Below are 24,363 nucleotides of genomic sequence, written 5' to 3' on the forward strand. Positions count from 1 at the left end.
GTCCCAGGGAGTCCTGGGCCCCGAATTCCCTGCAGGCCTTGGGCACCTGACTGGAGGCCGGCCCTCACTTCCTGCTCACCAGGACCCTGTCCTGCCTCTTCCTGTTCCTGGGAATGGTGGGAGTGGGGGAACAGGGCAAAGAGTCAGGCAAAGCCTGTTTCCTGGAGCAGAAGGGAAGGGCCCGAGGTCCTGTCCAGGCCTGCCCCATGCTGACGCAGTCCAGGGCCCCCTTTGGCCAGGCTTTCTCTGCTGGCTCCTCTCGCCCTTGGCCTTAGTTGAGTCGAGGGCAAGAGCTGACACTTGGCAGGGCAGACCCCAGAGCCAGGGCCCGCTGGAGACCCCTGGGCCACTTCTACTGGCTAAAGAACTGTTACCTACTGCAGGCTGCGCCAGGAAGGCGTGCGGGAGGGATCTGGTCTGGAGGCAGAAAGCAGCTCATTTAGGAGTTTGGGTCAGAACCAGCCCTTCCTTTCCCTGTCCCCTCCCTTCATGGCAAAGGAGGGAGCCACACCCAATCGGCAAAGCAAGCCAAGCCCTGCCCAATGCAGACGCCACCTGTTCCCATCCATACCAACAACCTGCACGTCTGCAAGCTCTGCAGAGTTCACAAAAGCTCTTTGTATATTACCTTCCCTGACCCTGACAATGATCACCCTAAAAAATAAGCTGGACACAGATACTTTAGTTTCCATTTTACAGAAGAGGAAAATGAGGCTCAGAGACACATGACTTCCAGAGAGGGTGACACGAGGACAAAATCCTAGGCAGGCAGACTCTTCCCTGGTAACAGGCACAGGAGCAGGGTGACCACATACTGCCTGCCCCTAGTTCCAGCTCCCGTCTACTGTCCAGGAACCAAATATGAAGGCTACTGCTTTCAGCAGGGCGTGATCCCGGCAACTTGGGAGTTCAAGGCCAGCCTGGGCAATTTAGCAAGATCCTGTTTCAAAATAAAAAAGGCTGAGGACATAGTTCCATGTCACAGCACCCTGGGTTCATCCCCCATAAAAAAAAAAAAAAGAAAGAAAGAAAGAAAAGAAAACAGAATACCCCTTTTCATTTTCAAAAGGGGTGATAATCATAGGGCCACCCTAACTTGGAGGGGACTCCAGGCGTGCAGATCAGGAGAGATAGCACAGAGGAAGCCTCTTCCTCCACCTCCCTCCACAGCAAATGAGGAACCTGTGTCCTTGCTTTGCTGGCCACCGGATGGGTGTTAAGCGCATCCAAGCACCGCAAGGTGGGAGCACATCCCGAGGCGAGGACCCTCCAGAGTCGTCCAGGAGGCTGGCAGATCCCTGCTCCCAGCTCAGCACATTCCTGATTTTCTTAGAGACCTGACTGAGGGTCGCCAGAGCCCAGGACCACCAGCAGAGCCCCGGGGCAAGCTGTCCTGGGCACCCCTGGAGGAGGCCAGCTCCAACTGTGCCGGGAGGCCCAAGTGCACATGGTGCTGAGCCCTGGGCCCCTGCTGGCCAGGACTTCAGGGAGACTAGGTAGGGTCCCCTCCAAAGCCCTGCCAGCTGATGTTCCGTTTTCTGAAGCCCCTGCTTCCTGATTGTGGTGGAAAGAACGAAAGCGTGACTCCCCACACGTTCCTCCCCACATGATTCTTCACCATGGCTGAGCGGGAGCACGGCGGCTCTGAGCGGAATAACCAACTCACCAGCCAAGGTCTCTCTTTAAAAATAACAACGCCTCTCACCCGCCGAGGTCCTGTTTTGTGCCCTTATAGGCACCACCCCCTTCCCTTCCTCAGCCAGACCAAGAAGAATATATCATTATCACCCCCATTTACAGATGGGGAAACCAAGGCTGAAGAGGACGATGAAGTCAGCCTCCAGCTCGGACTTGAGAGTCTTAGTTCTCAAGCACCACCCCATTACAGACACAGTATTTTACTTTTAAAACACATAAACCTGGGGCTGGGGATGTGGCTCAAGCAGTAGCGTGCTCGCCTGGCATGCGTGTGGCCCGGGTTCGATCCTCAGCACCACATACCAACAAAGATGTTGTGTCCGCTGAGAACTAAAAAATAAATATTAAAAAAAATTCTCTCTCTCTCTTTGAAAGAAAAAAAAAAAAACAAACACATAAACCTGGACTCAACTTCATCAGTAGTCAGGGAAATGCAAGTTCAAATATAACAAGACACACTCAAAACGTCTAAAATGGAAAAGCCTGAGGATATGGGACAAGAAAACTCAACTCTGCTTGTGGGAAAATGGTAACTCAGCACAACCACCTGGAAAATAGCTCAGCATCACATGGAAAGCTGAAGGGACATACACTCTGAGACTAGCAATCTCACTCCACAGAAGCACCAGAAGAGAGGATGTCCACTGGACTTAGAAACAATCCAAGTGTCCATCAAGAACAGAATCAATAATATGCTGTATGATCACCCAATGGAATACTATGCAGCAACAAAAAAGTGATGAACTAGGACTACATGCAAACATGTAGATAAAACTTCAAACCCAGTGTTGTGCAAAAGAACCAAGATATACATATAACACACACATACCATACTGTATGTTCAAAATTAGAAAAGCCAGGGCTGGGGTTGTAGCTCAGTGGTAGAGTGCTTGCCTCTCAAGTGTGAGGCACTGGGTTTGATCCTCAGCACCACATAAAAAATAAACAAAATAAAGATATAAAAAAAATAGGAAAAGCCAAATAACAGTATGTAAACATATGCATATACTATAGTTATACATTAAAAACTATAGAGAAAAAGAAAGTATATTAAAATCAAATTAACAGGCTGGGGAACTAGCTCAGTTGGTAGAGTGTTTGCCTCATATGCACAAAGCCCTGGGTTCAATCCTCAGCAACACACACACACAAAATCAAATTAGCAAGGCATGGTGATGCATGTCTGTAATCCCAGCAGCTCAGGAGGCTGAGGCAGGAGGATCTCAGCAATAGCGAGACACTATGCAACTCAGTGAGACCCTGTCTCTAAATAATAATACAAAATAGTGCTGAAGATGTGGCTCAGTGGGCGAATGCCCCAGAGTTCAATCCCCAAAAATTCAAATTAGAGGATTACCCAGCAAGCCTGCTCTGAACCATTTGACTCTGGGAATGAAACTTGACTACTGATTAGCCAAACTCTGAAGACTGACACTAACTTACTGAACACAAAATGCTAATTCTTTTTTGGCTAACAGAAATGCAGAGAAATCTGCCTGTAGCCAAGATAACTTCAAAGTTGATGGTTTTATCGTCCTGTCGGACATTGACCAGGTGCAGCTCGAGATACACTCTCCAGCCCCTTGCCATCTGCCACCTGTGTTGTCCACCCAGAATCTCCAGCTAGTTAATATTTAACTAGGCTGAGGCAGATGCTTGCTACACTCTGGTCCTTAACACTCTAAAATTATTTGGGCAGAGGCCTGGAAATGGAATGCTCTGTTTCTTGGTTTGCATCAGGAGAAAGCAGGTGTTTGGGGGCTGGAGTTATAGCTCAGGGGTAGGAGGCCTGCCTAGCACGCATGAGGCCCTGGGTTCAATTCTCAGCATGTGTGTATGTGTGCGTGCAAGTGAACACACACCCAAAGTATTTACTTACATACACAGTAAGTATTTACTGTGTTGCTATGCTGTTAGTTTTAAAAAAAGAGAAACTGAAAGTAACCAAAGTGTATATAGAGAATCAATATGTAAGTAAACATGTCAGTGAATAAAAGCAGAGGCTTCCATAAGGGGCTCCAGTAACAAGTTTCCGGGGGTTTTAGGTGCAGTAAGCCCGTGGAGCTCAGGCCACTGCAATGCAATGCTCAGCACTGGGCCGGCCCTCTTAGCCCTCTAGATTCCTTTAATGAGGACAGAATTACCACAGATGCATCACTTACTGGCATCTCTCCTGGTAACAGGGCTGAGGTTACAGCTCAATGGTAGAGCTCTCACTTTGCATGAACAAGTCCCTGGGTTCCATCCCCAGCACCACCAAAAAAAACCCCAAAAAACAAAAACCCTCATACCTTCTTAGCATTAGATAATGGCCAATTTCAGCCAAACTCTGCTCTACTTTCCTTGTTTAGTATAAAAAGCAGACAAGTCTGCCTTTGAAGTATTATTATCAACATTTGTCCTTGACATCTTCCTCACAATCAGCTTTCAAGGTAGGGCCAATTATTCCAGCATTAACAGATGAGGAAACTGAGCAACCCGCCCAGTGGTGGAATGGCAAAAGCGGGATTCCAGCCCTTGGGTTCTCCCTCCCCAGTACCTTGCCTCTTTGTGTGTGTGTTTTTTTTTTTTTTGTACCAGGGATTGAACTCAGGGGCACTCAACCACTGAGCCACATCCCCAGCCCTGTTTTGTATTTTATTTAGAGACAGGGTCTCACTGAGTTGCTTAGCATTTCGCCATTGCTGAGACTGGCTTTGAACTCATGATCCTCCTGTCTCAGCCTCCCCGAGCTGCTGGGATGACAGGCGTGAGCCACCAAGCCTGGCGCCTCGTTGTGGTTCTAAGGACAAATGCACACAGCCAAAGCAATAGTTCCCCAGACCAGACACTTGTTTCCACAATGCTCTGGCTTGGGACTGGGATGTAGCTCAGTGGTGGAGCACTTGCCTACCAAGAGCAAGGGGCCTGGGTTCCATTCCCAGCACTAAAAAAAAATCAAAACAAAACAAAACCTCATGCTGGTAAAACCGGTAGCTGCAGAACGAACATGACTCTAGTAGGATAAGTCTTCATCTCTTTGCAAGATGGCCTGACCTTCAGAAACAATAAGGTCATCTGAAGCTAATCTGGGAAGGGACAGGTCACAGACAGGAAAGCTATTTTGGAAACAAAAGGTGTGGCTCTGAACACCATCTTTCCCAAAATTCCTCTGGGGGTTGGCACAAGATAGTAGTGGTTCTGAGTAAGGTTTAAATTTCTCTTGAGGTTTTAGGCCAAGTCAGTTCTGGCATCCTCTGATTAGGGGGTGGTGAAGCTTACTTTATCATTTTAAATGACAGCTCTCAATTTTAGCAGGCCATGTTCAGTGGCGCACACCTGTTATCCCAGCAACTCAGGAGGCTGAGGCTGGAGGATCACAAGTTCAAAGCCAGCCTGAGTAATTTAGTGAGACCCTGACTCTAAACAAAAAATACAAAGGGATGGGATGTGGCTCAGAGATAAAGCACCTACGGGTTCAATCCCCAGTACCAAAACATAAAAATGAAACTTCAGAGAGCACCACTATAACCCAAGGAAATGTGTCTAAAAACTGATTCCTGGGATCCAGAGAGGAGGAGGCCGGGCAAGGAGGCCAAGAGTCTGCATTTTCACTAAATGCCCGGATGCTCATAGTTGAGACACACACTTGACAGTCTTTAATTGCATTCACTAAAACCAAGAATCTTTACAGCCTTGTGGTTACACTTCAGAGATTCTAGCTAAAACTGCAAAAGCAACCACCAGGTCAGGTCACCTCCCCCACCTCAGAGCAGAGGACAATCAGCTAATTGCAGCCCCTGGTTGCTGATAAGATGGTTATCTCCTAGTGTGGATGTCTGGGCCACGGCGAGTTTTTGTTACTAGGACACCTCAGACATTAACACCTACAGTAATGGGGGCAGGCCGGCAGGTAGAATAGGCTGGGTGTGGAATATTCTGGAAGCCTTCCAGATAGGGTGGCAGGGACAAATGGGCCTGTTTGTCTCCTCTCCTCCAAAACGCACAGTGAAGCACAGTGAAGCACAGTGAAGCGATGAATGAAAGGTGCTGTGGGGCTGGGATTGCAGGCTGGGAGCAAGCAACAGAGGTCTGGGGAGGAAGCTCAGCAGCAGAGTGTTTGCGGAGGCCTTGGTGTGATCCCCAGAACCATAAATACACAGATAAATAAATACACAAAATTAAACACAGGGCCCCCCACAATGAAAAGCCCCAGGAGACCAGCTCTGTGAACTGTCCAGGTCGTCCCACTACCCAAGGCCATGTCCACCTTCCCCACTTTGCACACTGAGGGCTCTGAGCTCTAAGACAACAGAACCTTGTCACCCTTTGGAGGACCTAGGCCAGAAGGGAGGCTCCAGGGAAGGTGCCAGCACTAGCATAGACAGGGGTACGTAATGGCCCACCTGTCCCCAACATGGCCATGTTCAGAGAGAGGCCCCTGGGAAGTACTGGATCATGAATGCTCCACCTCATGGATGGATCAATCCATGGATGGAGTCATAGCTAAATGGACTCCTGGGAGGTGACCCTGCAGGAGGTGGGGCCTAACGGAAGGGAACAGGTCTTTGGGGGCATGCTCTTGGGGACCACATCTTATTCTGGCCCCATTCTTCTCCTCTCTCTGCTTCATCACAAGCCAAGCAGTTCTGCTTCACCACACAGTCCCCACCGTGATGTTCTGGCCCACTACAAGCCCACAGCGAGGGGCCAGGATCTCATCGGAAACCGAGAGTCAAAATAAATCCTTCTTCCTTTAAGTTGATTTTTCTCAGGTATTTTGTCACAGTACCGGAAAGCTGATCTTAATACAGGGCAACTGTGGGAGCAAAGAAGGGTGGGAGCCCTCTAAGCCGTGCCCTCTCTAGCCAAAGGGAAACACTCCATTTCCTCAGCACACCAATTTCAAACTGTAGGTCAATGATTTTGTTGTGAGACTCATTTAGTAAGTCTCCACTCAGCATCTTTACAAAATAAAGGGACAGAAAATATCTGAATGAGCCCTCCATATAGTAAAATACTCATTCATGAAAGTTTTTTCCTCTTTTGTTTTTTTTTTCCTTTGCAGTACTAAGGATCGAACACAGGGTGTTCCACCACTGAGCTGTATCTCCAGCTTTTCTTATTTTGAGCCAGAGTCTTGCTAAGTTTCTCAGGCTGGCCCCAAACTTGTGATCCTTCTGCCTTCATGACATGAAGAACTACAAAGTCTTTTCTATGTTGCAGTGCTGGGGACCTAACCCAGGGCTTTGTGTGTGCCAGGCAGGTGTTCTACCACTGCACCCCAACCCTGTTCATGGAAGTTTTGTTTTGTTTTTGGTACTAGGGATTCAACCCAGGGGCACTCAACCACTGAGCCACACCCCCAACCCTTTTTAAAAATTTTTATTTAGAGACAGGGCCTCAGTAAATTGCTGAGGCTGGCTCTGAACTCATGATCCTCCTGCCTCAGCCTCCCAAGCTGCTGGGATTACAGGCGTGCACCACCACGCCCGGCTTCATGGAAGTTTTCATTATGTTTCCTTGCTAAAAAAAAAAAAAAATGCATGCCTGGTTAGTGGATCCAGATGTAAAATATATTTCTTATCATACGTGGAACTCAGAGTTTGAAAGCCACTGTCTTGGGCGTGGCTGGCTTTGTTAGCTGCCCTGTGCTGGAAATCCGCTTGACCCATGGCTATAGCCCTCTCCAAGTACTGCCCAGCCAACTTCCAGAAGGAGTGCCCTGCCAAGGAGGCCCGATGGGAGGATGAGGCGGGCTGTGGAGCCCAGAGGGTGGGTGCTGGGTGGGCCATCTGAAACTGGGGCCCTTCCCCAGTCCCTCAGCCCACAGTCACACAGACAACTGGTCAACAGAAGACAACGGCCAGCCTAATCCTTCATTTACAGAACCTCGGACCCTGGGCTGGCTGGGCATGCCCTTCGGCTCGGGGCACCGCAGGGCCCTGTGCACGGGCTTCTGCTTCTGTAGTTGTGGTTCAGAGCAGCACCCGATTCTCCACAAGCCCCAAATAAGGTCCCCCACGAGCCCAGAGCTGCTGCTGGTCTGTGGCTCTGTCAGGAAGGAAACTGAGGCCTATTCTCTGGCCCCAGGTGCTAGAAGGGCACACGATGTGGGGATCGTAGATCCACTGCCTGCTCTCCACACCCACCTGTGCTGCAGCCAGGCCCCAGTGACCAGCCCAAGCCCAGGAGGGCCCAGGCTGGGGCTGCGGGACCAGTGGGCGAAGCTGGCTGGGGTTTTTACACAGGAAGGAAGAACAAGCCGAGGTGGGAGGAGGCGAGGGAGGGCGGAAATGACTGCAATGTCAGCACCCAGAGACAGACAGGAGGAGGCCAGGCCTCCCTGCCCCCACCCCCAGTTTTGACCTTTGTGCTAAGACAAAGCCTCAGGTCTTCACCCTGACACCCACCATACCCAGAAAAGAGAAGACAGCTCAGGGTGGGAGAGGACGCGTCCCCCATCATCGTTCCTACAAAAGGGCACCTCTTCGAGGAGGAAACACTGTGTGGGCCCAGTGTGGCAACAGGGGGTCTGGGGCACATAGAGCAAAGGCACCTGGGAAGCCCACCCCTGCCCTGCCCTCTGCGAGGCAGCCACCAGCCAGACCTGCCGGGGAGGAGCCATGCAGGGAGCTGGTCCCATTCATGTCAGCCAGGCTGGGCGGGAGGGGACAAGGAAGGGCAACAGGCAGCGTGGGCCCGAGGGGGGGGGGCAGGCTCACGTTGCTGATCTGGTCCTGGGTCTTCTTGATTCTCTGGAGTTCGGGTGTGTCTGCCACCACGCTGAAGCCTTTGCCCTTGTTCTTCTCAAACTCCTCCTTGTAGCGCACCTGGGGACCAGCGAGACAAAGAGGGACTAGGGTCAGGCAGGGGAGCAGAGAGCGCCCAGCTGGAGGCCCCCCGTGAAACAGCACCATCAGGAGATAGAGACGGGGCCCAGAGAAGGATCCCAGCCAGAAATGCCTGGTGCTGAGCAGACGCCTTGGCTAGCAAGCGACAATAACCCGCTGACATTTCCCCGGCACGTTCTGAGATGGGCACCGTGCTAAGTGCCTCACATAAACTCTCTCATTTAAGTCCTGACCACATATATACTATTAGCCCCATTTTACAGATAAGGAAACTGAGCCATCAAAAGGCACCTCGGCAGCCATCTGTTCCCCTGCCTGAGGTCATACAGCTTAGCAGCAAAGATCTAGTCACCAGGCCTCACCTGTCTGCCTTCTAACCCTCTCTAGCAGCCCCTCCTACCCGAAGCTATAGAAAGCTTTTTTTTTTTTTTTTCATATTGGGATTAAACCCAGGGACACTTTACCACTGAGTTACATCCCCAGCTTTTTTTTTTTTTTCAATTTTGAAACTGGGTCACACTAAGTTGTTTGGAGCTTAGCTGAACTGCGGAGGTTGGCCTCGAACTTACGATCCTCCTGCTTCAGCCTCCTGAGTCACTGGGCTGACAGGTGTTGCCACTGTGCCTAGCAGAAAGAAGGTTCTCGCTTGCGCTCCTAGGACTGCCCACCCTAACCTAGCCAGGAGGTAGCCCTACCCACCAAGAGCCAGGGGTAGTTTTGAAGTGACTGAGTGAGTGAGGGCCGTGCCAAAGGACAAAGCTAGTGCCTAGAAGGGAGGGTAATGAGACAGCTAGAGGGGAGGCCGCATCGATCAAACTTTCTGGGGAAGAATCCAACCACCCTCTGTTGCTTTCCTTTTGTGAGAATTCTACGGAAAAGTCAAGTACTACAGGAACTCAAGACAGACATTACAAAGGACTCCCAAGCTAGGCATGGTGCTATGTGCCTTTAGTCCCAGTTACTCAGGAGGCTGAGGCAGGAGGATCACTTGAGCCCAGGAGACCAAGACCTACCTGGGTTGTTACCCCGTACCAAAAAAAGAACAGAAAAGAAGCAAGAAAGCAAGCAGAACTTCTCTGAAACTAAAGAAATTGAAATATGAGGAACAGCTTGTCCTCCCTGGGGGCTTTGAAGAGCAAAACTGAGGCTGGGAAATACTCGTGGGACAGGGAATGTTCCCCTTGGCTTCCAGAGACTCCCTGTCCACCTCGGCAGCCATCTGTTCCAGACCCTGCCAGCTGCCTGGATTCCCTCCACGGGGGCCGCACTGTCCTGAGACAGGTCAGCCCAGGACATGAGGCCCAGGACTGTGGGAGTTTCCAGAATGACAAGCCCAAGCAGCTCCCAGGCTTGGAGTCACCGACTGCCATAGCAGTGAGCTGCTACTCGTGACATGTGACCAGTCCCCACCCTCCTCTTCGTAGCCCCACGAGCCAGAGGTCCTGGTTTGGGGTTCTTCTTCCTCCTTTGTTCTGAGGCAGATCAAAATGAAAGGCATAGCCAGGCACAGTGGCTCCACCTGGGAGGCTGAAGCAGGAGGATCCCAAGTTCAAGGCCAGCCTCAGCAATTTAGTGGGGCCCTAAGCAACATAGCAAGACCCTGTCTCTAAATAAACTACAAAAAAAGGCTGCAGATGTGGCTCAGTGCCCCTGGGCTCAATCCCAGTACCAAGGAAAAAAAAAAAGAAAGAAAGAAAGGCCAAGGGGTGGGACGCGGTTCCCATCAGACCAGAACTTATTGCAGGGAGCTATGGCCTTCCCACCCAGAACCTGTCCAACATCAGCTCTTCCGGGAGAACCTGGGTCTTCACAGTGGGGGACCCCTGAAGAAGGAGGACATCAGAGAACGGAAGGAACCTGAAGACAGAAAAATGTAGCTCTAGACGGGGAAGCCCTGAATCTAAGGCCTCTGATCTCATTTCCCGCCTCATGTGTAAAAAGAGCCATTAGAGGAATGGGTTAAAACGTGGGGTAGGGCCTTCCCATCAGACTGCGCTGGTACTGACAGGCTCAGAATTCCTTCTGCTAAGTGATCTCGGGACAATGACTTAACCTCCCAAGCCTCGGTTTCCACATCTGTATAATGGTGACAAATCGTTCCAATCACTGGGACAGCGGCTCCACGGACCAGTGAGGGCGACTGAAAGTGCTTTGTCCACCCTGTCCTTCCTCTGTTTCCTGCCTTTGCAAGGGTCAGGCCCCTAATCCAGGGGAATAATCACCATGGTGACACTGCAATGACATCAGCTGGTTCCCAGGCTCAGAAACTGCTCCGTTCCTTACTGGGGAAGGATAATTCATGACTCTCCTAACACAGGAGGCCAGGCTGGCGGAGGGGTGGGGCTGGGGGAGCAGGGCTGAGAAGGGGGGGGTCTGGGCTCAGAGCCGCTTTGCTGCAGGTCCCTACATAGGCTAATTCCCTTCTCTAGGCTTCCTGGATGGCTAGTCTCTAAAAGCCTCCCTCTCGGAAGTCTGTGACCATTTTTAAGCACCTTCAGGCCCCAACTAGAGAAACGATGTGGGCAAGATTCTCTTGAGGGGCCTTGGCCTTTTGGTGATGGAGGGAGTGGCAGAGGTGGGGCCGGGAGCATGAGGAGGCCCAGGCTCCCTCCTGGCCCACTCAGGAGGCTTGCTCTGGGTCTGGAGTGACTCACCAGGATGTTAAGAGGTCCCCGGAGGGCAGAAAAGGGACCTGCCCAGGGTCACTGAACCCAGCTGTCATGGGGTCAGAGTGCAACTCAACACTTTGGGCCAGATGACTCCATCCCTGGTTGATGACTGCGCCCGGACCTGGAAACTCCCATGGACCAGCTGGGGCTGGTGCCCAAGGCTCCTGGTGCCCACACACCACCACCTATGAAATCCTACCCTTTGGATGTAGGTTCTTAGTTATTCTCCTTGGATCTACCTTACGCATCACTCAACCCAGACAACAGCAGTACAAATCAGTGTTTGCTGAATGAATGATGAATGGATCGAACAGAGGCTTCATCTCTAAATAAACCAGCAACGTATTTGGCAAAACAAAAAAACAAAACTGCTTAATGATCCAAAATAAGAAGATCGTGGCTTTAAAAAGTGGGAACCCTGCCCCAGAGTACAGTGTGGGACTCTCACTGCACACTCCGCCCTCCTTGGTGGCATTCCCCATAACACCATGAAGGTGACAATGACAGGGAAAATGAAGAAACACTCTCTCCTCACCTTTCTCAGACCCCAGGGATGCCTCCAGCCCAGCCCCACCCAACACGGCTGCCTCCCTCAGCTCAGGGGGGCGGGCAGCGGATGAGGAAGGTGGGGTCGGGGACCACTGCCAGCTCCACAGGACCACTCAGAGGGTCACTTCTGGATAGTTCTGTGGTTACCTCCCCCGCTGGGGAGGCTATAGGTGTCCCAGACACCCAAAGTGCCACTTTCAGGACCAATATAGACAAAAACAAGTTGAAATAGCATGGGCAGCTTCCCAGAGACAGGGCTGAGGCCCAGGGAGGCCGGCCCAGGAAGGGACCCTGGGAAGACACTGGCTGACACCCTGATGGGGTGGGGCAGAGCAGGCATTGGAGGCTCCCACTTCCCTTCCTGCCAGCCACAGGCAGCTGTAGCCAGCCCTGCCCCCACGGATGGACGGACGGACTCCACAGGACTGTCACCAACCCCGGCCTGGCTGGCTCAGCCCATCCAAGCCTCAGGGCAGCCTCAGAGCGTCAGGCCCAGCCCCTAGCTTCTAGGAAAATGCATTTCTGTCCCCATTTTACTGGTGAAGGGGAGGAAAACGCCTTTAGACCACAGAGCTTGTGGGTGGTGGGAAGAGAAAAGGTCGCTACCTCTCACACTGCCTACCCTACCCCTCAAGACCCCAACAAGCCCTCAGTGCAAAGCCCCAGTTCCCCTGCCTCACACCTGGGGCATAAATGGAGGGGGAGGGGGAGGCTCCGCTCAAACCTGTTTCCCTCCTGCCCACCTGCCCCACTCCAAGCCTCCCTAAGTGCCTCTGTGAGACCACCAAGGGGCCAAAGCTGCTTGGGCAGAGCCCAGGAATCTGCATTCCATCAAGCCCCCCCTACTACCCTTGCGGGCTGGCAACCTGGGGCTACATGTCACAGCAGTCAGTCCTGCAGAACTGATAAGAACAAAGCACGCCGGGGCCAGACCAGCTTGGCTCAAAATCTGCCTGACACTGGACTCTGGGCAAGTGATATGGCCCCCCTGCAGCTCGGGGTCCCCGCCTGGACAATGGGACGAAGTGCCCCTCCTTTGTCCCATGAAATGAGGTCAAGTGCACAGCCTGGCCCTCAGTGGACACCTAAGGAAAGAGTGGCCATTCTCCAGATTTCCCCATCCTGCTGGGGACTCAGGAGGGGAGCCACAGGGCAGGCCCCTGGAGCAGAGGGCATGCATGGAGCAGGAGGACTCCAACCCCTGTGCAGGGTGCTAGCCTCCCCGGCGAGGTGCAGAGCAGCCCTGACCACAGCAAGCCCTGCCCAGCTGCTCACCCCTCCTGGAGGATATCCTGTCCTAGACCTGCCCCTCAGGGATCAACTTCCAGGGGCAAGAAGAACGGCAACCCAGCCCTGGTGGGACTGAGGCTGAAGAGTTTGAATTTCCCCTCCTGAGAGTGGGGGATGTGTGGAGTGTGTCCCCTTTACCTGTGCCCCTATGCAAAGGCTCCCCCATCCCTGAACCTGCCTCTCCTCCCAGCACTGCTCCCTCTAGGCCCCTGTGATGCCCCTCTGCCTCTGGTCCGAGTGGCTTTCCAAGGGTTGGGGCGCCTGGGCAGGCATCAGGGCCTGGTGAGGGTCTGGCCCAGACAGCAGTGTTTCTGCCCCTGGCCCTCCTCAGCTGGCAGGGTACATCAGTCCCTGGCATTTATAGCTCTCCTGCCACAGCTGGGGTGGGATGGCAGATGTGAACTGCTGCTAAGGAACAAACCAGCTATCCCACTTGTTCCCCTCCACTGTGAGTCTCAAGACTGACCAGGGTTGCACATGGTCAAGGGACTAAACAAGGAGTAAAAAGACCAGAGGCCAAATCCTGGAATCCTACTACTGTGTGTGTCAACAGGCAAAGCCCTGTGGCACTCAGCCTCCGTTCCTATCTGCAACATGGAGGTAACAGTACCCTTCCTAAGACAGGTGAGGTAACTCAAAGCACCTGCTAAGCTACCAAAGCTCTCAGCAGTGTCAGGGACTAAGATGGAGACGGCTTTCACAGAGTGCAGAGAAAACTGGAAAGACCAAACTGTGCTCAAAGCCACAGCCTCTATTTCCTCTTCCACACAGTGAGGTGCCCCTTTGACTGTGCAGGGTGGCTGTTGTGAGCATTAAATGGGCTAATATGCTTTGGGCACTGAGCACTCAAGACTTTAGTGCTAATGCTGTTATTAGCACCCACTACCTGCTTGAGCTTAGCAAGTCCCTGAATGTCTCAAAGCCTCAGTGCCTCATCTATAGGATGGGAAAAACAGCATTCTCCTCACAGGGTTGCAGGGAGGAACTGGAGAACAGGTAAGGAAAGCCCTATCCGGTGTGGTCCTCCCTGATAGAAGCCAAGGAGGTCACATGAAGATCTGGCAGCAGGCCAAGCACGGTGGGCAAGGGGAACAGTTTCCCAGAGGGGGCGGGCTCCAGGGTGGTGGCAGGAGGCAGAGTGGCCCAGAGTCCAGCCTACGGAACCTCCTGGACAACACCCGCTCCCCAGCTACTCGGGAGGCTAGGACAGAAGGATCCTAAGTTTGATGCGAGCCTGGATTGTGTCTTAAAATAAAAACTGGACACTAGAAAGAGCAGTGGGGGTGGGTATCTCAGGGGTCAAGTGCTTGTCTAGCATGCACAAGGTCCTGGGTTCAACCCTGGGTTACAGTCCACTCCTGAGGAGCCAGGTACCAGCCTCCTCTGTGACCCAGGTGGGACTTCCCTGGGCACTCTGCACACTTGGTAAATCCCCTTACTTCTCCCTCTGTGTATTCTCCCATTTAATCCTTTAATCCTCACTGAAGCCCTGCCCTGCCTACCACAGGCCACCCTTGTTCTAGGCAGGGTCTCAGGGCTCCAATCCCCTTGCTTTTAGCTCCGTGTCCCCTGAAGAGGGCGTTCTCCCAGGGCCAGGAAGCGTCTACTTCCCTACAGGAGGGCGGGGGCCTCCCCACACAGCTCAGGCAAGTCAGGCCTAAGGGGACAAAGGAGGACAGGCCCCTTCACACCTCCAAGGAGACAAAGAAGGGATGTGGACGTCATTGCAGGACAGACCATGTAACCTCAGACCCAACCCTTCCTCTATGGTGGGCACGAATGGAGAGGGGGCAAGGGGAACAGTTTCCCAGAGGGGGCGGGCTCCAGGGGCCCTGAAGCACAGTGGGGACGCCCACACCTCTCCAGCCACTCAGGTAGGAAGGCAGCTCCCCGCCCTCTGATGAAACCAGGAAGTACCAGTAGCTGGCGGCCTGGGGGCAGGGAGTCTCAAGAGCTAGGATTTCAGCACCTTGTCCCTGCTGAGTAACCACAGGGGAAGGAACCCTTGCTAAACCAGGCTTATGACAACTTTCCCCACCAGCTGCCCCGCAGGCTGGCCCCTCACCTGACTCTGGAGCTCGCTCTGTTGCTTGAGGCGGAGGTTTTCCGGAGTGTCGGCCACCATGGTGAAGGACTGCTTGGGGTAGTGTCTGCAGACAGAAAAAGCAGAGTCGGCATCACTCAGGGAAGGATAGGAACCCGGAATAGAGGCTCCATCTGATTCCTGGGTAGTCCCTGCCCCAGCCCCAGCAGCAGTTCAACAGTGTCCCCTGCCATCACTGAGAGGCTGACTGCACTGAGAAGAAAGGGATCTCCAAAGAGGTGTCCTTAGGGCACTGTTGGGCAACTGAATTGGGGATAGGTGAGAAGACCAGGAGGAGGCCAGAAAGGAGGTCACAGCCACCCTGGGACTTTGACAGACTGGACAGCTCAGTCCAGAGAGGTTACACAATGTGGCCAAGGCTCATACGAAGTGGTCAGATCCCTCAACGTGCTAAACTCCATTGTCCCATTTCCATACATGGGACAGATCATGGTCCTGGCCCCCAGAAAGAGCTGGTTTGGAGTTGGTGGCAGGAGGCAGGGTGGCCCAGACACCCCCATCCCACAGAGGAGGAAATAGCAAGCTGGCTCCAGACCCTTGCCACTCAGCGACCTCCATGGCCTGCATAAGGTCCTGGGTTATCAATCCTGGCGCACTAGGTGACCTTATTAATCAGTATTAACTTATTAATCACATGGCTAAATGGTCTTTCTCTGCTACTTCACAAGGGGAGGGAAATTGGGGTCTTTTATTCATTGATTTATTCCAAGCTCCCAGAATCATAGTCGGAGCTCAATAAATGCTTGTGGAATAAACAAGTATCCTACCAGGCGTTGAAGCTCAGCCAGCACCAGAACTTGTTCTCCTGTATCCTCCTGGGTCGCTGCAAGGTCCCCCAAGGTCATTGTGGTGGGTGTGCTGTATGTGCACTGGTATGTGAAACGACTAGAGGTCCCAACCATTTCAGAAGCTAGTGAGTGGTTTCTCCATGCAGGAACACAAGATCTAGCCATTTTTAGCTGTGGATGACCACATTCACCAGAACTGTGACCACCGCAGATTCCCTGACTCACAGGCTGTCCCAAGGTAAGAAAAAGATGGCTTTGCCGGGCATGGTGACACACTCCTATAATCCCAGTGACTTGGGAGGCCGAGGCAGGAGAACCTCAAGTTCAAGGCTAGCCCCAACAACTTTGCAATACCCAACAACTTAGTAAGACCTCATCTCAAAATTTAAAAAAAAAATAAAAAGGTCTAGGAATATAGCTCGGTAGTAAAGTACACCTGGGTTCAATCTCTAGGACCAAAAAATAAAAGGGGGGGGGGGGAGAGATGGATGGCCTCCAAGAATCTCCTCCCAGGCATGTCCTTAACTAGCCGACATGCCCAACAGCTAGCTATGAGCTGCCACCCGCCCACGCTCTCAAACCTGGCTTGTTCTCCAGCCACTCACACCACCCTGAGCCACCCAAGAGCTACTAAGCACATGACCTCCCTCCCTCTTGTCCACCACCTGTGAAAGGCAGGACTCGGGGTAGAAAACTCAGTGAAGAAAGGAGCAACTAGAAAAGGCACAGCTCTGAGCTCTGGTCCTGCCCCTGGTGCACTGGGTGACCGTGGCAAGCCCTCCCCCCCCCCAGGCTACTCAGTGTTACAGGCCTAGGTGATACTATCTGTGCTCTGCCCAGGTCCACCCAGCTTGAAGCTCCAGCACAGGGAGGAAGCAGGAGGAGAAAAGCAAACACAGGTGCCTGCAGCTGCCAACAGAGACGGCCTGTGGGCGAACACAGGTCTGAGGCAGGCCCAACCCCCGGCTTGGCCCAGCTCCAGGCAGCCAGGCCACCCACAGCTCAGGAGCCCATTCAGAATTCCTGAGCAGTTCCAAGGCAGGGAGGATCAAGTGGGAGTCTATTCCTAGAGACTAGAGGGAAAGGAACAGAAGGGATGGAAGTACTATCTCTGGGGGGCCTCAGAGATGACCCTCCCCCCACATGGGGGGTGGGGGACATTCTGAAGGTATCATGGGCTGGGGGCCGTGGTGAGGAGAGCACTTTTGTCTCTGAATAGAGGAGCCAGGAGATGAGGGGGATACCTCTAGGCAGCTCTGGCCCAGATGTGAAGGGTGGATTCTGAGAACAAGTAGCATTAATGGGGGCAGGAAGGAAGCAGGCTGGGGGTCTGTGGGAACCAATCTGAAAACCCTGGGGTTTCCCATTTGCCTGAACATATAGGGTGAAAGCAGAGGGCCAGCTCCAGTGGCACAAAGACAGCCAGACACATGCATCTGACATGTCCCACCCTCTCCCCGATTCTGCAGCTCCGACACCCACTACTGCTTCCGCCTCCCACGCAGTGAACACACAGATGTGCCCTCTGCGGCAATGGCGTCTCCTGGACACCAAGGACACTAGTCCACAGTGGCAGCTGCCACCTCCTCTACCCACACTGCATCCCTCCTCACCCTACACCCCACCAAAAGGTCTCAGGAGCCCCTCTCATATACAGCAAGGGCCTCAGATGAGTTGGTGGGTACCAGAGCTCAGGCCTCAGAGTCGGAATACTAATCCCATCAAAGACGCCTGGGAGGAGAGGGTCCGCCTGGGTTGACTTAATTTGGCAGAGATGGGGAAGGATTTTAATCCTGCATCAGATTACCTAGACTCAAGAGGAGCTCCAGAGCCTTCAACCTCCTGTCCCAGCCCCAGGAGCCCAACCCCAGGCAGAGGAAGGGACAGGCACTGGGAGGGCTGAGTCCGGCCCCCATTGTACCCGGACCTGCCTGGGTCACCCCGCTCCTCCCAGCAGCTGCCAGCCCTGGTGAGACAACCCTGCCTTCCGCTTCCCCTGCTCACTGCGCTTCAGGTTCCCATGGCAACCTCATCCTCAGCTCCAGGCAGGAGGGGAGCGGAGAGAGGTCTACGAGCATGGGGGCAGGGGAAGAGACAGACTGCAGGGTGTCCTCGACCCAGGAGAATTCCCGAGGGCAAAACCTGGAGACTGTGTGTACAGGGGATCCTTGCAGACAAGTCAGGTGAGGAAGGGGGTGGCCCTGGTTTGTCTCTAGAGGGAGGGCTTAAAAACCACCAGCGCCATGCCCCTCCCCACATGCCCCTCCCCCACAGGACCAGCTCTGACTAGGGCTCAACTGCTTTGACCTCTTTCCATAAACAATTGCTGGGAATGCTACCTTCTCCCTCCCCAGCATCCTCAGGTAGAACTCCACCTCCCACTGCCCTCAGATCCCACTGGGAAGGGAGGTGTGTGGGTACTTGGGCAGTTCAGGTGCCAACGTGGGTTCTAAGACAGAACCGGGCCGCCCATCCCAGCTGGAACCCAGCCCCACAACAGACTGGGCCATGGTGAGGAACGGAGGGGCAGGGTGAGGGGGGCCTTGGCACAGAGCTGAGGCCAGAGCACAGCTGTTCATTGTCCCTTTCTGAGCCAGCCTGGGCAGGTCCCTTTTTTTCTTTATTGGTATTGGGGATTGAATCCAGGGGCACTCAACCACAATCTACCCCCCTATCCTTTTTTATTTTTTGAGACAGGGTCTCACTAAATTGCTCAGGCTCGCCTCATATGTATGATCCTCCTGCCTCAGCTTCCTGAGTCACTGGACCACAGACTTCAAGCTACCATGTCCACTTGGGGGGGGCTTCTTCATCATTCCCAGCAGGGGCCCTCTGCTGATGCTTCTCCACACTCCTCTTGCGCTCAGCAGTTCTTGAGAAGGCAGCCTGATAGGACAAAAGGCTGAGGAACCCAGGAAGGAACTTGGCATCCATGAGGGCAAAACCGGGAAAAGCCTCTATTGGCAAAGAAGAGCTATGGGCAGCTATGGACTTCAAAGAATCCACAGGCACATGAAGCCGCTTTTCTATACGCTGTGTCTGTGCATTCTCTCCTGAAGCTCACCACAAAGCTTTAGGCTAGAAAAGGTAGTTGTCATGTGCCCATTTTATGGATGGAAAAACAGAGATTCACTGTCAAGAACCAGAGACTTGTCCTTGCCTCTCCCACACATTCTCCCAGTCCCACGGCGGCCCAGCCAACTAAAGGCAGGTCTGAAGCAACCTCTGTCCCAGACCCCTGAGGACCTGAGTCACCTTCCTTTTCCCAAGGAAGCGAGGGCAGGGAGAGTGCTGAGAAGCTGCAAGATTTACAGGCTTCCAGGGGACAGGAAGGTGGCAGCCTCTCTCACCAGCCCCACCATTAGCCATGCTCCAGAGGTAGAACAAGGACAGACCAGAGATCCCAAGAGCCTAGCTCCCTCTTTCTTGTGAAACCTCCCTTCCAGGCTTGGACCCCTTCAAAACCCACAGCTTTGTGTTCAAGGAGGAACAAAGATACATCAACAAAGCAACAAGGAGCTTTTGGTTTTACCAAAAGAAGAAGAAGAAGGAAAAAAAAAAAAAAAAAAAACCAGCCCAACATCCTGCCTCTGGTTAGAGCTGCTGATTCCAAAAACCCCTGCTGGGAACACTGCCCACAGACAGGCAGGGAGGGCTCTCACTAACCCAGTTTCTCCCCAGCCCCCCAAGCCTAAGTAGCCCAACTGGTGGGGTTAGGAAGCAACAAGGAGTCATTGTTTGACCAGTGGGAAAAAATGAGCAGTCAAAAAGATCAAGGGTAGACTAGAAGAAGAACTTACCAGCCCTCCGGGATTACAGACAAAAATGAATAAGAAGAAAGCAAAGCCTGCACCTGCCACTGTTGGCTAAACTTAAAGAGAAATGATTGAGGTGAAAAAGACATGGAAATGATGGAGCTCAGTTTTTTCATCTGTAAAAATGGGGGTGTTGAAAGCAAAGTGACCCCCAAGCTTCCTTAAGGTCTGATATCAGAGTTCAGGGATTTGGGCATCGAGGTGAGGGAGCTGCCTGAAGGCTGTGTCTGGCCACCTTGGTTGCCCATTTGGACTCGCCTCCTCCACCCCAACACACACCACACATGCCCCTCCCACGCCAGTGCTGCCTTTGGCTCCCTGAGACACCTGACCCAATTTTCCCAGCAAAGCAGAGAATTCTGGGGAGGCAGGAAAGCCTCAGGCCCCAGGCCTGGGTTTACCCAACACTGCTCACCCTTTAAAAGCTGCTGGGATTAGAGAGAATTTGCTAGAATTTAAACACTGACCTTGCCCTACTCCTGCCCAAGGCCTGAGGAAAGGGCAGCAGCATAGTCCCTGGTTTCCCAGAATCAGGGACATCTCCACCCCCCCAGCTCCTCACAACACAGATAAAATAAACTAAAGGATAAACCCCGGGAGTCTGCAGCCTGTGAAGGGACAGGTGCAACTGAGTGCCCCTTGCCCTCCCCAGGCCATGCACAGCCCTTACTGGACACCCCAAATGCTGGTTCTCCAGACCTAAAGCCCAGCCTCTGCTCTGCAGGTCCCCAAGGAAGAGGGAACAGGCAGTTTCTCTGCATCCACACCCCCAGCCTGGTTTCAAAATCATTTGCATGGAGACAAAGAAGCAGGTTTGTATGGAGCCAGGGTATTGGAAAATCCAGTTTGCAAAACAAATAATCAAGGGTATAAATATTTCCCTAACCAAAAGAGCAGACTCGCCCCACCCACCTAGAAGACTCAAAAAAGGGTTCGATGAACAGTTCCTGGGCTACCTTACAAAAGCTGGAGTGTGGCCTCGACCTTGCCACAGAGATGCCAGTGTGGCTGCTGCCCAGATGTGAGAAGCAGATACAGCCTGCTCACTCAGCGCCCAGTGTGTATGTGTCTGGGGGTGCCCCAAGCACCCAAGTTACCGGGCACCTGGGTAACTGCACATACATGGGAGCCACGGTACCGGGCAGCTGCCCAAGAGCTCTGGCCTGTGTCCATGCCCTTGCCTCTCCCCAAAACCAGCCTAACACAAGGAGGGAAAGAGAAGCAGCCTCTGTGCTGCTTACAAGTCACTGTCCAGAACTTCAATCTTGGTCTTGAGAGTCCTCACAGAAGGACAGACAAATGAGACAGCTCGCTTCTGTCTTGATGCCCTGCCCCCGCCCCCAATGGGTCAGGGACAGGCCCAATATTGAGACCTCCCTGTCAACCACACTCACACCCTGGCTCACTGGGTGGGCCCAGCTACCTGGCAAAATGCCAAGAGACACCACCTGCCCTTTTGGGTCCTACATGGGGCTTAGCCCAGCAGGGCGTGGGGTGTTTCACAGAAGGAAGCTGAGCCAAGCTAAGCTGTGGTCCACAAAGTCCAGCCAGCACAGGAATGGAGAAGCTACCCTCAGAAACCCCAGGATGCAGAAATCTGATGAATGTCACTGAAGGATGGGGCCAAAGGCAGGCAGGTTTAGGGTCTAGCATCCTTGGGTAGGAATTTTAACTATGGAGAAACAGAGGCTCCCGGGTGCAGAGGATGGACTCCCACATAGGGCTTGCTGGCCCAGATGTGGCTGAGGCTGAGGAGAGGGAGCATCTGAGTTTTGGGCAAGGTGCTACTTCAGCAGGAACAAGCACAGCTGGGTTACACATCTGCCACGCCTCCCCTCTCATCCAGGGTCCTTCCCAGCCAACACCTAACTGGTCCAGGGGTCAAAGGTTAACTACATGCAAAGCTAGGACTGTAAAGGCTAGAAAGGGGAGGGGAGGGGAACAACCCCTCTTTGGCTGGTTGCCAGGAGAGAGAGAAGAGAACTTCTACCTTTTAGGGAGGAAGGCTACATCTTCTGCCTCTCCCAGCACCCCCAACCCCTGCAGGAACCCCCAAACCCACTTGCTGCTAGCCTCCCCAGAAGACTGGGAGAAAAGTAAACCAGACCTTTGACACTAAGCTAAGAAAATGCAGAGAAAATAAGGTCAAGCCTTTGATTTCTTTCTCCAACTTCCAAAGCTCACTGAGTTTTAAGCTGCTGGAATATAGAAGAGATGTGAAGCATCGGCACCTGCTACTGAACTTATGCCCAGGAGTGGAGGCCTCGAAGCTGCCCCCAAAAAAGGCTCCGGAGTCCAGCCGGAAGTGGTCCAGCAGCCAGCAGCCAAGGAGTTAAGTGCCCTGGCTTTTCTGAACCCCACCCCACTCCCCAAAGGAGGGAGGAAGTGGCAGAGAATCAGGGCTTGTGTGAGCCCTTAAGAATTTGAAGAATGTCCCATTTCCCTTGGGGCTGGGAGGGGATGGTGGGGGTTAGAGGAACAGAAGTCAGAAGAGAGGGGCAGCTGCAGGAGGAGCCAGCATGGAGCTGTGGCCCTTCCAAGGCTCCTGCCCTTCAGGGAGAGCTGATGCTTAGATGCCCCTTGGGCTTGACATTTTTTCAGAAATTGGTTTCCTAACAACTGGCCCAGGTTGACACAGAGAATCAGGTAAGAAATAAATGTCCAATGAATGTGCAAAACCCCAAAGAGACAGGCAGTGTGGTATTAGGAGGGGACTGGGAATGTGCTAGAAGGGAGACAGTCCCTCCAAGGGGTTTAAGCTCCCAATCAACCCTTTTTAGACAAGTTCCAAATTTCCCTTCCTGGGTGAACTTCAGCTGCAAAGAGCCTCCTGACTGAGAATTTAAAACCAGAAGTCTAAAACGCCCATGAATTTAGACATGTAATGAAGTATGTGTGATTTTTTTTTCCTGCTTAAAAAAATTTAAAAACCAAAACTGGACTAAAATGAGATCTTACATTTATAGAATACTGATCTTTCCACCCACTTGCAGGCAATATGACCTTCTGAAGCTCCCATGTGCCATGGACCTGACACTGAGTTTGCACTTGCTACTTAAGAGGTCACCTTGACAATGGAGGGTTGGGGCACTGTGCAGCTGCTTGAGATGGACCAGGCAGTGTTCCTCCCAGGTGAGAGACAACTGCCTCTCAACTTCCACCTCTGCCTCCAGCAGGCAAATTAATTACATTCAGAAAAGCAGTGTCCAAGGGTCTACCAGGCTAGGCTGGGAAGAGATCTGCCTAGGCCAGGCCATACCCTGCTTCTCGTCCCCACTTCTCAGAAACAAACTCTAGGGCTGGGAGCCACGGTCAACAGAGTATAAAAGGGACACCAGGGCTGGGGATATAGCTCAGTTGATAGGGTGCCTGCCTCCAATGCACAAGGCCCTGGGTTCAATCTCCAGCACCATAAAAAAAAAAGGAGGGGGGACACTGATAAAAGGAGCCCCCAAAAGCCTATTAAGTGCTCAGATGAGAGAAGAAGCCTGTCAGTTACTGGGCAGGTCACTTAATCGCTAGATCCTTCGTTTTAAAAATAAAATTTTTATGTTAATTTACTTATTTGTTAAGAGATAAGAGCTCACTATGTTGCTCAGGCGGCCTCAAACTCCTGGGTTCAAGTAATCTCCTGCCTTATCCACCAAGTGACTGGAAACCCAGGTGCTTGCCACCACGCCCAACTGGATCCCTATCTTGCAGCAGGGTACAATGGGAAAAGCATGTTTGTTTTACTGCCCAGAACTGGATATGAACTAACCTCTAAGTAGCCTCTAAGGAACCTCTAAGTAGCACACTTGTCATCCTAGCTATTCAGGAGACTGAGGCAGGAGGATTGCCAAGTTCAAGGTTAGCCTCAGCAACTTAACAAGACATCCTCTTAAAATCTAAAAATAAAGGGCTAGGGGTGTAAATCAGTGGTAGAGCACCCCTGTGTTAAAACCCCAGTACCACCAAAAAATAAAAATTAAAAAAAAAAAAATAAGAGGAAGAACCCTTGCCTCACCATCTGTTGCGAGGATACAATGTGATCACAATGTATCGGGCCAGGTATGAAAGGGCTGGCAATGTCACCTGGTAGTTGTCAGAAGGGAAGGAAGAACCCAAGGGGGAGTGAAGCGCCCACCCAGTCCCTGCCCCCTGCAAGACTCACGCGTTGCAGTAGGGCTTCTTCTCATAGCCCTTGTAGTTCTTCATGTTCAGTGTCATCTTGCAGGTCTCGCAATGGAAGCATGCTTTATGCCAGAACTGGGGGAGACAGAGGGAGGACACCCATCAGATACCAGGACTGTGGGCAGGGGGCTTGGAAGGCAGGGAGACTCAGGGACTCTCCATCCCAGGGAATGTCCTAAGCCCACAGCTGTGGAGAACTTGGAATCACCCCTGGTGGGCTGGGGGCATCTCAGGTCACAGGTTCTGGTAGCTGATGACACTCCCTTCTCCACCCCACCCTCTACCAGGCAGCCACTGGGGTTCTGCAGGAGGGCAAGCCTGAAGGTGAGGGTGACAGCAGCCCCCAAAAGCCTCAGAAGGTCAGTTCTATCTCCCAGACCACTCCTCCTGCTCTAGAGCTAGAAAGGCCTCATTGCTTATGCAAAGTGGCACTTGGGTTGCTAA

General features: G+C 52.6%; 1 protein-coding gene across 3 annotated transcripts in view; it reads right to left on the reverse strand.

Annotated features, from left to right (window-relative positions):
* Lasp1 (LIM and SH3 protein 1) overlaps positions 1-24,363 on the reverse strand; it is a 39,661-nt gene that overhangs the window by 7,647 nt on the left and 7,651 nt on the right. For all 3 annotated transcript variants that reach the window (XM_078042104.1, XM_078042103.1, XM_078042105.1), the window contains exons 2-4: positions 23,900-23,994; positions 15,105-15,189; positions 8,403-8,510 (exon numbers count right to left, since the gene is read on the reverse strand). In XM_078042104.1, coding sequence (XP_077898230.1) covers positions 8,403-8,510; positions 15,105-15,189; positions 23,900-23,994 — 288 coding nt within the window. The remainder of the gene's footprint in view (positions 1-8,402; positions 8,511-15,104; positions 15,190-23,899; positions 23,995-24,363) is intronic.

This window comes from Ictidomys tridecemlineatus, chromosome 3, assembly GCF_052094955.1.
Source record: "Ictidomys tridecemlineatus isolate mIctTri1 chromosome 3, mIctTri1.hap1, whole genome shotgun sequence".
In the NCBI taxonomy this organism is placed as follows: Eukaryota; Metazoa; Chordata; class Mammalia; order Rodentia; family Sciuridae; genus Ictidomys; species Ictidomys tridecemlineatus.